This window comes from Musa acuminata, chromosome BXJ2-8, assembly GCF_036884655.1.
Source record: "Musa acuminata AAA Group cultivar baxijiao chromosome BXJ2-8, Cavendish_Baxijiao_AAA, whole genome shotgun sequence".
Lineage (NCBI taxonomy): Eukaryota > Viridiplantae > Streptophyta > Magnoliopsida > Zingiberales > Musaceae > Musa > Musa acuminata.
The window spans coordinates 42316726-42333791 of NC_088345.1; the positions used below are offsets into that span (position 1 = coordinate 42316726).

General features: G+C 37.6%; 2 protein-coding genes across 2 annotated transcripts; both read left to right on the top strand.

Moving 5' to 3' along the window:
• The first annotated feature begins 5031 nt into the window (after positions 1–5031).
• LOC135618401 (probable methyltransferase At1g29790) lies at positions 5032–6657 on the top strand. The gene has a single exon (XM_065119287.1). It carries the CDS (start codon positions 5214–5216, stop codon positions 6450–6452), a length of 1239 nt encoding a protein of 412 aa, XP_064975359.1. The 5' UTR covers positions 5032–5213; the 3' UTR covers positions 6453–6657.
• A 721-nt stretch (positions 6658–7378) lies between these two features.
• Positions 7379–17052, top strand: LOC135618342 (methionine S-methyltransferase-like). The gene is made up of 12 exons (XM_065119227.1): positions 7379–7776; positions 9015–9208; positions 9987–10193; positions 10617–10712; positions 12001–12189; positions 12409–12597; positions 12674–12910; positions 13177–13311; positions 13555–13869; positions 14212–14391; positions 14674–15636; positions 16229–17052. The coding sequence occupies exons 1-12, from the start codon at positions 7548–7550 to the stop codon at positions 16517–16519; spliced, it is 3225 nt and encodes a 1074-aa protein (XP_064975299.1). The 5' UTR covers positions 7379–7547; the 3' UTR covers positions 16520–17052.
• Positions 17053–17066: the final 14 nt, after the last annotated feature.

Genomic DNA, 17066 nt, shown 5'->3' on the forward strand with positions numbered 1-17066 from the left:
CGATTAGAGCGAGACTCAAGGAAAAATCGTATGAGTTTGACAACACCATACCTGAGATTTCCCATCTAATCTTCATCGATGTTTGTCCCCCCAGCTCCCCCCAACCCCCTCCCTCTCCTTCTTTTTGTTCTTATGTAACAAAGCCTCTTTCAATATCAATAGATTTCATATTTCCCATCTAATCTTCACCAACAATGTTCTACTATCAATCAGGGTTAATGATATTTTTTTTTAATCTTATCAAAGTTTTGGAAACTTTTAAGTTATCAAAAACAAATTTGCAATCCCATATCTCAAAGCTTGTAGTTCAAACATCATACATAATTTATAACACCATTAGAATAAAAGAGACGATCTAGCCGTTGAACTACTTGGGTGCCTACATACACCATTGCTGGCTTTCCAATTGCTTCCAAAGACCAACTCATACAAAAATTTTTTTATCAGATTTAATCGCTAAAATAGAACCATGCTCTCTCAACCGCACAAATTTGTTTTGATGAACTTTATAATCAATGTCATGCATCTCCACACCCGTGAGATACACCTCGATCTAAGATTTTTAAATTATCTAGATACTTTTTTTAATAAGGATCAAAATAAAACAAGCTTTTCCTCGTAAGTTAGGATTATATCACTCACCAAAGGCTTAGGGAGGCCTAGGTGTTAGAGATATTAATCTTGTTAAATCTACTATTTAGATTAAAAAGTTTCTCCCACTCTCCCACTCCTTAATAACATGCTCATATGGAAACATAAATAATTATCATTTTTATAACTGTCAATACCAAATCGGATCTATACGGTGTAGAGCTCATCAATGATAGGATTGAATCCAAGACCCTTCTTGAGAGATCTCATCCCCCACCTCTCATTTCTAACGTAATCAGCTCAACAACTCTTTGTTCAACTCCTATTACAATCCCCCTTACACAACGTGCCACCCCTCCACCCACCTCCTAACACTAATTGCTCACACACTCTTTGACCAAAGGGGCAATAATGTTTTGGCTAATTGCGAAAATTACTTATTGGCAAATTCCTTATAATATGAATGTTACATTATTTTGGATGGACTCAAGGCAGCCTATCCAAATCATCTCGCTCTCCTCTAAAAGCATGGTTGACATGCTTTTGAACACAAAGACTTGTAAGAAATTATGATGTATTTCTTTTATATTTTTCTATTTCTTAATTTATGGATAATTAGTGAATAGGAGAATTTATTCTCTAGTTTTTTATTTTTATATTTTGATAATTTATATCTAGTGAGTTGGTGGTGGGTAATAAGTTTTACATATATAAATTGATTAGTTATAGCAATTTTTTTGTTTTTTTTAATACTTATGAATAGTTCAAAAAAAATTTATTTTCTTCCTCCTGCCTTTTCTTGGTCAAGAGAAGTCACTCATAACTTTCATGTGGATGATTGTGGATGATGTACAAAGAATTCACTTGTCTGGATGCTATCACAAGGGGACAACTTTTGCTTGTTACCATTCATGTGTAATTCCTCCATAAACATCAATCACATCATAAAAGCTACACTGTTGACTGAGTAAATAAGAGAAAATATGGATAATTATTTTGAAATTGATACATGGTCCAAACTTCAATACCAAGTTGTGAAGATCTTTCAATGTTGCTGCTTAGTGGTAAGAGCATCAACCCATAATAATTATGATTCATATGATGGTTCCTAAACACGAATGCTAATTCTGAGGAGGAGCTGATCCCCACCATGTGTTCTTCACTTCCTTCTCTCTCTCCGATCCACATAATTATATATAATTAGCTAAATCAACATGGAAAACATAATTTGTTTTTTTGGATTGGAAACTAATGAATATTATATTTCTATTTTTTATTTTTCTTCTTTTTTGATATATATATATATATATATATATATATATAATTTTCCTTGTATATGGTATATAAAGAACTCACTTGTCTTGATGCCAAGAAAAAAAGAAATCTCTCAATTTGTGTATGGTATATAAAGAACTCACTTGTCTTGTCTTGATGCCATTATAGGGGGGGAACTCTTAGGGTCATAAAAAAAAAAAAAGAGTCCATGAATCAAATCATATACATTTGAACTGTTAAAAAAATGGCATCATAAAGCTACACTATTGACTGAGTAAATAAAAGAAAATACAAATAATTATTCTGAAACTGATGCATGTCCCAAACTTAGTTGTGGAGATATTTAATGTTGCTGACTGGGTTAGTAAGAGCATCTACATATAATAATTATGATGGCACCATACCTCAATGCTAATATGTTCTTCTTCACTTCTCTCTCTCTCTCCTATCCACATAATTATATTGGGTAAATCAATAGGGAAAGCAGAAGTTGTTTGTTTGTTTGCTTTTTTTTTTTTGATGGATTGCCATTGAATAGAACAAGAAGGTTTGTGAAGCCATGTGGTTGAGCTTGACATGAATAATTAATAATATTTTTCAATCTCACATATACAAAAGCTCTCTCAAAATTCTTAAGGAAACTTAGGGTTCACATAGATTGGATTGCCTTTGTTAAAGTTATTATGTAAAAGGATCTCATGTCTTCTGATTGATTATGATGATTTTTATAATCATAAAAATATTAAATATTCTCCTAATTCTTACCATACAAAAGGATTTATGATTTCTTGATTTGTGTAAATTCTATCATTTATGTGATTGACTCATATTGTCTTTCATCCTATAAATTTCTTCTTCGTCTTCGTCTTCGTCTTTTCATAGTCTTCTTTTAATCTTCTTGAAATTATCATTCAGCTTGATTCAACGTCCCAAATTAGAAGATTGACTTGGCTTTTATTTTTCTATGTTCCTTCTCGAAGCAAACTTCTTTACTTGCACATCTACAAGCATGATCTTATTTTCTCATGCTTGCTCAGTAGGTATCTGTTATTACTGACTAATACTTATATTAATGTTTGTATTATTTATTAGGCTTCTCAGATTCTTCATGAAGAGGTGAAATCAAATAAGAAAGTATAAAATCCAAAAAACATATCTCCTCCCTTTTTATAATTTGAAAATCATCCTCATAAGTAAGAAGAGACTTTATGTTTAATTATTTTACCTCATTCTATCTCTAATTTGAATATATTTGAATTTGAATTTTTATAGTTATGTTATTCTGTAGTCATCTTTTTTTTAATGACATTTGGTTGAGTGAATAATATGGCTCGACATGAAGAAAAAAATGCTTCAATTAATACTTATGAGAATATTTCTTAGATAGAGAAAAAAAAAAGAAGCAAATGAGAGAATAATTTATGAAAAATATTTAATAAATTAATGCAGTTCTATAAGCCGATATATGCAAATAAAAAGATCATAAGTACCCTATAATTAACAGCTTAAAATGATAGGATTGTGTTCCACTTAATATGGGATGTGTAACAAATGTGTTGTTTCAGTGCATATCTGAGGCCTTCTCCATCTTCATCTTCTTATTATTATCTTAATAATAATAATAACAATGACGATGACAACAACAATAATTATTATCTTGGAGAAAGGTCAACCATAGGTTATGTATTGTGATTGGCATGGAAAGTAGGCTGAGTCTGATGTTAGACATAACCACAACATTAACATACATATATTTATATAAAAGAATAAGATAATTAGATGATGTGGGAAGAACATGGAGAACTTGTCACCCCGTTTCGTATGACATGGTTGACCAGGTGAAAGAATTGCATTAATAAGCAATAAATGAGTTCACTTGACAAAGTCTGAGAAATATATATACATAGAGAAAATGTGATGGGTCATTGTTGTCTTTTATATCCTTTTGGGACCAAAGTAATGTGCCAATAAGTTAGTGGTGAATAATAAAGAAAAATATTTGTTTGAATAGTATCATCCTGTGTCAATTCAATCTATACTCAAGGTTTCACATTTATGAACATTTCTATAGCTCCACAAGGTATATTTTTAGGTCTCATTGAAATGCCCAATTCACCACCCTCTCTCAGTCTCATACATAGTCTTACTCTTACAAACAAGTAATATTAATTTAAATTGTTACTATATAAATATTTTAATCATTTGTAAAATAGAGGTTTAATTTGTGTATGATAATTAAGATAGTCCTTTTATTATGAAATTTTTTTTCTCTATTTTAATATGGATGGCTATGCTACAATACAAGCAATAATTCTTATCGTTATGATTTCGAGAAAGAAAAGATGGTCTCAAATATAAGATTATGGATGATGAGAAATTTGAAGAAAAATTAATGTATATAATTTTATTTTATAGGATGTGGATTTGGAAGATAAAGATAAGATTATATACATTAACCCGATAACCGTCAAACCCGTTTGGGCCGGGCCACCCTTAGTGAGTACATGAACCCACAGAAAAGATATAATAAATTTCGGATCCAAACTTAATAAGTGTCATCAATTTAAATTCGAAATATATGAACAAAATAAATGATAAAGGATCTAAATATTTATATCATATCATATTAGCATTCATTTGCCATGTTCATTAAATTTAGAAAGAAAGAAGCTTCCATTAGTGATTGTGGAGAACATGCCAACCATGCCTTGTATTTGATTTCAATTCAATATATGGATCGATGAGATGCAACCAAATAGACGTGCATAATTGACATATCCCCACTGGCCTTTTCGTTTTCTGAATCCATCGTTTATTAAGAATAAATTAGGAATTATATGAGGCTTTAAGCTTTGTAATTGGGCTGATCGTATCATATCGATCTTTCCGTAAAAGAATTGCCATATCAATCACCGTTGCATTAATTCGAGCCACAAAATGAGGCATTGGTTGGGACAAAGGTTCAGTCTATATTATAAAGGAATCATATCGAATCAATTTCAATATCTCGAATCGATTACCAAATCCGACATATTAAGAAGATTGTTTTGAGTATTTTGTCATGTAATTTGAAGTCAAAGTTGACCGACACGGAGTGGACATTCTCTGGTTTATGATCGATCGGCTGAATCAACTCGGCCTAATGCGGTCTGCTCCACACCGATTTCCGGGTTGGAAGAGAACAGCGTCGACTTCCGCTCGCCCCCGCCGTTGACGGAGGCAACAGAGAGACGACGCTTTGACCCGCAGAAGACAGACAAAAAGAGTTGAGTCGAGTCGCCACATAAAGATTTTTCGATCTCTGTAACGAGGGGCATCGCTTCCTTCGCTCACGTATAGAGATCGGGATGAGGAGCGTTGAGGAGAGGAAGCCTTCGCGTTCGCTGAGACCGGCGCAATCGAAGCTGAGCATCCTCCTCCTCCTGGTCTCGACGAACCTGCTCTCCGTCTACCTCTTCTCCGGCGGCATGTGCCCTATCATCGGCGACACCGACGTCCTCCTGCGAGAACTCAAATCCACGAAGTCGGAGCTCGCGCAGCTGCAACGCTTCATGGAGACTCTCCTCCACGGGCATGGCGACAAGGCGGCCTCCGACGACATGGACGGATGGCCGGACGAGTTGTCCCGGGAGATGAAGTTGGTCGTCGGCCCCCACAAGCTCCCCTTGGGCTACAACCGCAACCTCGGCACCGACAAGCTGTTCCAGCCGCTAGGATCCGCCTGCCGGCGTTTCCGGGAGGAGCTGGCCGGGTACATGACCTACGAAGTCGGCGGGGAGTGCCCCAGCGACGAGGTCTTCGCGCAACGGCTGATGCTGAAGGGCTGCGAGCCGCTCCCCCGCCGTCGGTGCCACCCCAAGTCCCCCAAGGGGTACGTGGAGCCGGCGCCGCTGCCGGAGAGCCTCTGGGCCACCCCGCCGGACACCAGCGTCGTGTGGGACGCGTACACCTGCAAGAACTACAGCTGCTTGGTGAAGCGGGGGAGGTCCGACAAGTCCTACGACTGCAACGACTGCTTCGATCTGAAGGGCCGGGAGAAGTCCCGGTGGCTGGTGGATAGCAGCGGCGGCGTTCTGGACTTCAGCATCGACAGCGTGCTGGCGACGAGGCCGGCGGGGACGGTGCGGATCGGGCTGGACATCGGCGGCGGGTCCGGCACGTTCGCCGCGAGGATGAGGGAGCGCGACGTGACGGTGGTGTCGAGCACCATGAACTTCGACGGGCCCTTCAACAGCTTCATCGCGTCGCGGGGTTTGGTCCCGCTGCACATCAGCGTAGCCCACCGGCTGCCCTTCTTCGACAACACGCTCGACGTGGTGCACTCCATGCACGTCCTCAGCAACTGGATGCCGGAGGCGACGCTGGAGTTGGCGCTGTTCGACATCTACCGGGTGCTACGGCCGGGGGGCCTCTTCTGGGTCGACCACTTCTTCTGTGCCGGGGAGCAGCTCAACACGACGTACGTGCCCATGCTGGCGCGCGTCGGCTTTCACAAGCTGCGGTGGGTGACCGGCCGCAAGCTCGACCGAGGGATCGGGAAGAACGAGTGGTACCTCTCCGCTCTGCTGGAGAAGCCGATGACCTGATGCTGTCGGTGACGATGAGACGGCTGCCGCCTCCAAAATTGCAGTGTCATTAGTAGTACGTAAACGTTACTTCCATCGTGCGGCTGAGGATTGTGAACCTTTGATACGAATAATCAAAGATTAAACTTCTCCGCTTGCAATCGAAATATAGAGATTTCCGCACTCTTCGAGTCCATCTATCGATAGAGATATTCTATGAGACATTTAGTAGGGATCAATTGCATGCATCTTTTACAGACTCATATACTTCGTTATGTTAATCGTATTTTAATTTTTTATTAAAGTTTTTTAATCTCTTTTTTTTATATATATTTCATATTAATTTTGCAGATCATTTTAATGTTATCATCTTAGTTAAAACCCTTTAAATGTTTGCTCTGAGACAATGGTGGTGTTATCAATGTGCATAAGATATAAGATAATATTCAACCCCAAATAATAAAACTATAGTATATTGTTATGATATCATAAGAGTAAATAATATCCATGAAAATAAAAAAGAAGAAAACCACCTGACTTACCGACTTAGAGTTCACTGGGACCCGCCACCTGTAGACACACGCAAAAGGCAACGGGTGGACCCTCCTCCCCTTTGGGTCAAGTTTGATGGGATCTGACGGTCAGGATCATCGGTGCTTTCTTCCATCACCTCTTCTCCCCGTGAAGAAAGCACTGCGAAGTGGACGGTGGGTCCCGCTTCCATCGTCAGACGAGTACACGACGGGTAACGTCGGGACGAGTGGAAACAAAAGTATTGCCACAAATGTGGCCTCTCGGCCGCATCAGTAGCTCTTCTTAGGATGCAGAGGATAACTGAGCGTTTGATCCACGTTTTCCGAATCACGAGGCTGATCAGGTTCCCACTAACGTTTCAGTTATCGAGGACGCGATACTCTGGGGATCCCACCGTTCGTTCTTCCATCGGCAGTCAGGAACCCCTGTTTCGTCGGATTAACCGCCACGGACGGCGACCCGATCCCGCCTCTCCCTTTTTCCTCACTCATCAGCTCCGTCAGCTTTTATACCAATCAAGCCCCGCTCGCTTCGACGTTAACAAGAGAGAGAGAGAGAGAGAGAGAGAGAGAGGAAGTTGCAATGGAGAAGGAGATGGATGATTTCCTGAGGGAGTGCGAGAAGTCGGGCGATGCCGCATACGCGGCCATCAAATCCCTTCTGGAGAGGCTGGAGAAGCCCGACACACGATCCGGCGCCCGCGTCTTCCTCGCCCGCCTCCAGCAGCGCTTCCAGTCCAAGGACGACGCCGATCGATGCTTCGACACGTACCATTTCCGCATCCACGACGTCCTCCTCCACGACTTCCAAGGTCCGATTTCTTTTTCTTATTGTGCTTCTCTTTTGATCAAGCTATTGTATAGGAGTGGTAACTGCAATACTCTGGGCCTTTTAGGCTCGTGTTGTTCTTGTAAGGATCGTTCTGTCGCCAACCTTTGTTTATCTGATCGACACACACAATGGATATTCACTATAAATATTTGACATGTCATTTCTGTTTCCATTAGATATTGAATTTTTAGGATTTTGTCGATGTCAAATTAGGATGGATTTCTCTTTGATTTTGTCGCTGGTCCAACAAAATGAGTGTTTATGATCCCAGTTTGAATTGTCCATCAATGTCGACTTTGTTCTCATTCAAAGGTTGAACTTGCCAACTGGTTTAGTATGATAAAACGAAGGTGAAGAAATGGATCGAGATCTCAATTATGTGTGTCATTGCCTCATGATAAGGAGTTGTTGGTGTTCCTCGATAGCATCAATCAATTTATTTTTTTATTACAAAAATCTTTTTCCAGTGGATGCAAATTGCAGCTATTATCTAAGCACTAGTTTACTTTCAGTGGCCTTATTTGGTTGATGACCTTTACATGACAACAAATTCAGAACGGAAGGACCAACTGTTTTTGGTATTCCAGTAAGCCAAACTACCCCATTACCAAAAGATGACAGTATTCTTCTGCCAGTATAACCTGTTTGAGCAGTTCTGCAAAAGCTAATGTTGAAGTCCAGGCTTCCAATAGACATGATGTCACAAGAAAATGGGGAAAAAGATGACATTTTCAACAAATGATCACTTGATTGTGACTGGGTGGATGAGTCCTTATAAAAAGGTAAGAGCTCTATTGTTTTTGTGGAGCTCCTGTTGGTTGGAGTTTTCTGATAATGACTAAGTTTTGGATGCACCAAAAATTAAGGGAAGAATAGAAACAACAAAGAGCTTGAAACAACAGGATCATAATCTTGACTTTCAACACGGTAGAAGATAATCGTTTATTTATACTGCAACCACGCAATTTAGCTTGTCATTTCTAAATAATTCATTGCTACCACATGGATGCATATATTTTGTTCAGTATATCCTAATGTGGTCTAGTAAGACTTGTTTCTTTACTTGTTAAAAGTTTTTCGCTTTCCTCCTGGACAGTATCTGGTTTACTAGCATGTTTTTTTCCTTTTTCTTACCAAATAGATAACGGGGTTAGAGTTATTTTCCTTCTCATGTCCCAGTTTACTCAATTGCTGATCCAACAATTTCTTACCTAACAGGCTACCAAAAGAGAAAGAAAATAACTATTTTGGAGATCCCAAGCATTTTCATTCCAGAAGATTGGTCTTTTACTTTCTACGAAGGCATAAATCGTCATCCTGATACCATTTTTAAGGACAGGATGGTTGCTGAGCTGGGCTGTGGAAATGGATGGATTTCCATTGCACTTGCTGAAAAATGGTCCCCTTTAAAGGTTTGATTTTGTTCCCAAATACTCATCTCCATACTTTATATATAACTCTAAAATTTGGTTCATTGGATCAAAAATGGTGAGCTTTAAGTCATTAAATATGAGCATGGGTTGCTTACATGCTTCATGCAAAGTTTAAAACCAAATAATGCATCTAACTTCATATTGGCACTCTTTAATGTCGTTAGACTTATAGCTTATGTGTTATAAATATGATATCCTAAACTTATTTCTTTCTAGTGCAACAATGGTACATTCTTTCTTGAATTTATCTGACCTTTGAAGCGTTCGGACAAAGAAGAAAAAAATGTGAAGTTTGATAGGAGAAGTCATTCTCTGCAATATGCATATACATAGATAAACGTTGAAGGTCTTTGCCAATGTGAGGACTGGAAGATCAGTGCATAGATGAAATTTAGATAAACTGTACCAAAAACTTTATGGCAAATCAGAAATGTTGAAGTCACAAATTGTTCAATCATAAATGGTGTTTTCTCCTTGACCTGCAACTAACTTCTTGTGCTGGATATCATGTTATAACATGTTCATAAGCTTTGATTCTTACTTTGCCTTATTTTTGTTTTAATGCTTATACTGCATGAATAATCTTATAGGCCTTTTTTGTTTTCAAAGTAATTGTTACTTGAACAACAATTTTGGCAATTTAAATTATGCTTCCTAGGAATGCAAGTGCCAATTTCTTCATATTCTCATTTCTTTTATTAATTATCATGAATTTGATCCCTAGAAACCACCAATAGACTAACATTGTGTTCTCCAGGTGTACGGGCTTGATATTAATCCAAGGGCTATCAAAGTGTCATGGATCAATTTGTTCTTGAATGCACTGGATGAGAATGGAACTCCTGTTTATGATGGAGAAGGAAAAACTCTGCTTGATAGGGTGGAATTCCATGAATCAGATCTTCTAGCTTATTGCAGGAAAAATAATATACAGCTAGAGCGTATTGTTGGATGCATTCCGCAGGTACTGAACAAAGCTTTTGTATTGTGAAAAATAATATTATGGCATTTTTTTCTTCAAGATATCACGTGGAAACCCAAAACATATCTACATAAAAATTTTGGTCGTATGTGTGCACTCTTTTCTTTCATGTGGTTGGATACTTGGTTCTCACATGACTAATCTGAACTATAAATCAATTCGTCAATTAAACTTCTATTCTATTCATTCTCATTCAAAAATTTGTTCAGTTACTATGGAAATTTGTTTTGCAATGAAACCTCAAATTAATCAATTACATTTCACTTTCCAAATCTTAAATATAAATGTGATTAGCAAGTACACTCTTATCTGCTGATTTATGTGTACTTGTACTTATTTGTTTTGTCAATAGATCATATTAATTATTATTTACTTAATAATTTGGTTGATTTTATTGCTTGTCAGATTCTCAACCCAAACCCAGAGGCCATGTCGAAGTTGATTACCGAAAATGCAAGCGAGGAATTCTTATACTCATTAAGTAACTATTGTGCTCTTCAGGTTGTCATGCATGCTACATGTGTTTCTTGTTCCTTCTTTTTGTTGAGGCTTACTAACTGTGTGGCATTTGCTACACACATATATATATATACACATATATATATATGCATATGTATTGGCAGGATTACACTCATGGAACTTGGACTGTATTCTACTATATTCAAAACTAATTTTTTCCCTGTTTGTATTATATTCGCAAAGAAAAAAAATGTTATTGTGGATGTTAAGTAGCTTGATCATTTGGTAATGTTACATTATCTGACAGGAAATCATATATCCATATGTTTTCACTTCAGATGCATGTAGGTCTGGCATCATCAATCATAGATTTGTGCTTAATACATAAATTTCTCATTGAGTTGCTTACAGTGAAATTATTTTACCTTCTTTTATGCACCATCTGGAAAGCAGAGATGTATTTTGGTTTTGCTGTTACTCCACATATAGCCACATTTGAAGAAACTAACAAGGTGGAAGAAGGCATGATACAAACTACTTAACAGGGAGGCAAATGACTAACAAAAGTGATTTTTAACAAAAGAAAATGTATAAAGAAATGTTAATTTTTTTTACTTTATACAATGTAAAAACAATCTCTGGTCATCATGTTGAATTGACCTGAAACATAACAACCATTCATATGTGAGGCAAACACATGCAAATGTTGACGAATAAATCAGTAGAACAATCTGTGCACATATTGTCAAATGTCAATATTTGACTATGTCGAGCCTTACATAGATGATATAAACATCTGGCATATATGCAATATATTGATGTAAATAAGTGTTAACAGTTCAGGAATCCAAAATATTTTCTCAACCACCCAATGGATATCAGGTAAGTGTCAGACATGCATTAGTCCTTGCTAGGTATGACAATCATTTTGAACTGACCATGTTTCATGGTTCATAGCAGTCCTTTTGTCCAGTAATTAGCATTTGAAGTACTTTGTATCTTTTGGCCAATATTGTTTTGATATAAATACTAGAATTAACAAACAGTTCTAAATCCATTCATTTATATCTTCCTAGTTCTAAATGACATTGACTTTGCAACATATAGGCTTGTATAGTCTTTTGTCTGTATGATTCAATTCAGTTGATCATTTACTTGTCACTTGCTTAAGTGAAAGCCTAACAGCAATCAAAATTGTAGAGTTATATATTTTTTCTTTTTGTTATTTAATTTTTAATTCAGAATCATATGTTTCCTATAGATCATATCCTTTTATAATTTCTGAATATTGAATATAATTTCTGAATCTTGAATAGTACAATTAAACTAGGGTTTTGTTGAGGATCAATTTGGCCTGGGTTTAATTGCACGTGCTGTTGAGGAAGGGATTGAGGTCATAAAACCCACGGGTTTTATGATATTTAATATAGGAGGACGTCCAGGGCAAGGTGTTTGCAAACGTTTGTTTGAGCGTCGTGGTTTCAACATCACCAAGCTTTGGCAGACAAAGATTATGCAGGTATTTGGAGTCAAAAAATTCTTGAATAAATCCGACCATCCTTTTCCTTCAATAAGTGCATGAATACCTGAGTCATCCCTTGAAATCCTTGTTTTTGGGGGTTCCATGCATTCAATCTCAACTTGATTTATATTATATCATTTTCATGTGTGATATATTTTTCTTGGTCAAAATCATTCTGAAATTTTAATTTAAGCCTATTTAAATGTATTGTTGCAGGCTTCTGATACAGATATTTCAGCTTTAGTCGAAATTGAGAAGAACAGCCACCATCGCTTTGAATTTTTTATGGGTCTTGTTGGTGATCAGCCTATTTGTGCACGAACAGCTTGGGCATATGTGAAGTCCGGTGGTCGTATCTCACATGCCCTATCTGTCTATAGTTGTCAAATTCGCCAACCAAATCAGGTAAATTATATGTTTCTTTATTTCAAGGGTAAATTTGTGTAGTGTACGTAACTGACAATTTGTAGTATGTTGGAAGGTGAAAATCATATTCGACTTTTTAAGAAATGGATTTCAAGAGGTCAGCAGCTCCTTGGACCTATCATTTGAAGATGATTCTGTTGCCGATGAAAAGATACCATTTCTAGCTTATCTTGCTAGTGTATTGAAAGAAAATTCATTTCTTCCATATGAACCGCCAGCTGGAAGTATGCATTTCAGAAATCTTATAGCTGGATTTATGAAAGTATACCATCACATTCCACTAAGTGCAGATGTAAGTAGTTATAGTATGTACTCCACATTTCTAGTGCAAGAAGTTTATTTTCTATTCATGCTTATTATGTAAATGCTCACTCACTGTTTTTACAAATGAAATTTGGAAATCCTATCACATTTTACATTTGAAGTCATGGAATCATATTGTGTTATTAGAGTGACATATATGATGTCGTGTATCGAGTCCCCTTTTTATATTTCGTGTTGTTCCAAAAAGGACAAAGGGTATCATATTGAGTTTATATTTTCTTTCTGGTCTACAAGAATGTTACAGTGTTCCCATCAAGATCTGTGGCAATTGAGAATGTTCTTCGACTTTTTTCTCCACGACTTGCTATTGTTGATGAACATTTGACCAGAAACTTGCCCAAGCAATGGTTGACATCTTTGACAATTGAGGTATGGTTCATCAGCTACTCTCTCTCACTCTTGACTCACATGGTTGTGCATGCAAATGTGCTGTTTGTAACCTAAAATATGCTATGATTGTACTAGGAGTTCTCTGTGCTTATACTAGCATGAGTGATTCTGTATCAATTTAACCATTTGTCATACTTTCCTATATCTTGTAAAGTAATGATGAATAAGCTGACACTGTTCATGTCAGCCATATGACAGGAGATTTTTTTTTTAAATTGTCAGGGAACTAATGATAAACTTGAAGATATCATTACTGTAATTGAGGCGCCGCACCAATCAGACCTGATGATTGAGTTGATACGGAAACTGAAACCACAAGTTGTTATAACTGGCATGCCTCATTTTGAGGCCATCACAAGTTCTGCATTTGAGAACTTATTGACCACTACAAGAGAGCTTGGCACCCGCCTTTTCTTGGATATATCAAACCACTTTGAGCTTTCTAGCCTTCCTGGATCCAATGGGGTACTGAAGTATCTTGCTGGAAAGAGTCTGCCATCACATGCAGCTGTCCTGTGTGGACTAGTGAAAAATCAGGTAGATAGCCTCTTATCCAAGTATCCTTGATATCTAATGTTTCATATAGATGGGGATGGAAAACAATTATAAATGTGGATCTTGTTGTTCTTACATATGCTCCTTGGTTCAGTGGGAAGCCTAAGAGCAAAATAATTGCTTTAGAAAAGTTTTTTAGTTAAGAGAAAGTTTATCCGAATATCTGACACTCAGAATAGGGCCTGATTGATGAAATTTTTCTTATATAGTTTGTCATGTCATATATCTTTCTTTATGACAGATCTCCAAAGTAGCAGTTGAAATTAAAGCACTAAAACAAGTGTGGATGGCTTTTTGAATGGTGAAATTAAACTTTCTTCTCAGGTTTATTCTGATTTGGAAGTGGCCTTTGTCATCTCTGAAGATGAGGCTGTCTACACAATATTGTCAAAGACAGTGGAGTTACTGGAAGGGAATACAGCATTATTTAGTCAATATTACTATGGTTGTCTGTTCCATGAGTTGCTTGCATTTCAGCTAGCTGATCGTCATCTACCTGCAGAGGTTCCTTCCCCCTACACCGCCCATCCCTCTCTCTCTCTCTCTCTCTCTCTCCAGAACACACACAAGCATGCCTGTTATACCATTCATGATTATTCTTGCAAGAACTTGAAAGTATATATTTGTAATCTTCTGCTTATCCCTCTCTCTCTCTCTCTCTCTCTCTCTCTCCAGCACACACACAAGCATGCCTGTTATAACATTCATGATGATTCTTGCAAGAACTTGAAAGTATATATTTGTAATCTTCTGCTTATCTGCTTAATTTTTACGGTCACCATGCAGAGAGAAGGTGCTGATAGAAACTCAGCTAAGTTGATAGGATTTACAAGTTCAGCTGTTTCTGCACTAAACAATGCCGAGCTTTTCATTATGGATCAGGACAATTCACTGATTCACATGGATGTAACTCGAAGCTTCTTGCCAATACCTTCAACTGTAAAAGCATCCATATTTGAGAGCTTTGCAAGGCAAAAGATGGTTGAGTCTGAAACTGATGTTCGTTTTGGAATTCAGCAGCTAGCTATGAATAGTTATGGGTTCCCTTGTGGTGGCTCTTCAGAGTTCATTTTTGCAAATTCTCATTTAGCCCTTTTAAACAAGCTAATTCTTTGCTGCATTCAGGAAAAGGGCACCTTCATTTTCCCCTCAGGCACAAATGGTCATTATGTCTCTGCGTCCAAGTTCATGAATGCAAACATTGTGACAGTACCAACAAAATCAGAAACAGGTTTTAAGCTTGTTCCAGATTCACTTGCAAGTTTGCTGGGGACTCTAAGAAAGCCATGGTTGTACATATCTGGTCCCACTGTTAATCCAACAGGCTTGTTATATAGCAACAAAGAGATCAGTGAAATACTTGCTGTCTGTGGTAAGTTTGGAGCCAGGGTGGTAATTGATACTTCTTTCTCAGGTCTAGAGTTCCACACAGATGGTTGGGGTGGATGGGATTTGAAAAGTTGTCTTTCTTCAATTGCATGCACCAACTCATCTTTCTGTGTGTCTCTGCTTGGTGGGTTGTCATTTGAGTTGCTCACCGGAGGTCTTGAGTTTGGATTCTTGATCCTGAATGACCCAACTTTAATTGATGCATTTTCTACCCTACCAAGTTTGGACAGACCACACAACACAGTCAAATATGCTATCAAAAAGTTATTGAGTCTTCGAAACCAGAAGTGTCGACAGTTCTCTCAAGTCATGGATGAACAGAAAGATGTTCTAAGGAGTCATGCTGATCGCCTAATGAAGGTACTTTGGCATGCATTTATAATTTCCATTTGTTCAGTTTTTTAGGACCATAGTGTATAAGTTTAGACAAGATCATCCAAGCTAAAGTTCACCGCTTACAAGCTCCAATGACAACCTTTAAGTGTTTGATGAAAATTATACATAAATTATTTAACTTTTTTTTTCAGTTATACAAGGTTAGAAGGTCTATTAATCATTTGTTCGTTGATAATCTACTTAATGTTTGTAAATGAAGACAACTATCTAGTTTCATTTGAACTTTAAAGTTTTGACAATACTTTGGATATATATTTTCCTACATGTAGAGCACTAACTTTTTATGTTCCTCTTTAACTTGATATATCATACTAGTTTATACCAGTGAGGTTACCTGTTCGGGAACAAATTTCTAATCAGTAAAAATGAACATTGTTGCTTTGAACTAGATCAATGATGTGTTCTTCCTGATCTGGGCTTCAAAGGTTGGCCAAAAATTTTTCAGTACATCAGAGCTGACTGTATCTCCTATTGGTGATTCCACATTTTGTGTAGGTTTTTAAACTTATCCTGGCTTCACTGCTTGATGTATCTAACTGTTTATTCATTTTGACAGACACTTGGAAGCTGCGGATGGGATGTTGTTCGCTGCTGTGGTGGTGTTTCTATGGTAGCTAAACCGACGGCTTATCTGGGGAAGATGCTTAAATTAGATGGCTTTGAGGCCAAGCTTGATGAGACCAATTTCAGACAAGCTGTTCTAAGAGCTACTGGTCTGTGCATTAACAGTGGATCATGGACTGGAATTCCAAACTACTGCCGTCTCACTTTCGCTCTTGAAGATGCCAAGTTCGAACAGGCATTACAACAAATTACTCAATTCAAGAAGTTGGTTCTTGAGAATTGAGTATGAATGACTACCTTTCCCATGGGATGCGACTTAAAGTGTTGCAGAAATTACTGCCGTCTCACTTTCGCTCTTGAAAATGCCAAGTTTGAACAGGCATTACAACAAATTACTCAATTCAAGAAGTTGGTTCTTGAGAATTGAGAGTGAATGACTACCTTTCCCATGGGATGCGACATGAGTGTTGCAGAAATAATATAACACAAAAAGTTTATCAGATCTTCCTGTGCGATCTGTGGAGCTGACCGATATGAATAGTTTCCTTTGGATATTTTTAACATGGTTATACTTAGCTTATCTGCCTCGGAATACCTCGTCGGCTCATTGCATAGTCTCTGGGTCCTACCAAGGTGATTTGATTTGAAAAAAAAAAAAAGAAATAGCTTTCTTTTTTCCTTTATTTTCCATTTTTATGCTGGTTTTCAGTTTTGACATGTTACCGGGATGAGAGAAATGTTTCTGAGCTGTATCTTCTAAAACTGATGGCATTAAATCATTCTTGAGTAATTCCATGATGACACCAGTTAATCTGACTTCCCTATCACAC

Coding starts and splice junctions, on each gene's coding strand:
- LOC135618401 (XM_065119287.1), top strand. CDS start 5,214: ATGAGGAGCGTTGAGGAGAGGAAGCCTTCGCGTTCGCTGAGACCGGCG.
- LOC135618342 (XM_065119227.1), top strand. CDS start 7,548: ATGGAGAAGGAGATGGATGATTTCCTGAGGGAGTGCGAGAAGTCGGGC. Junction 12,190..12,408: donor GGCAGACAAAGATTATGCAG/GTATTTGGAGTC, acceptor GTATTGTTGCAG/GCTTCTGATACAGATATTTC. Junction 13,870..14,211: donor GTGGACTAGTGAAAAATCAG/GTAGATAGCCTC, acceptor CTTTCTTCTCAG/GTTTATTCTGATTTGGAAGT.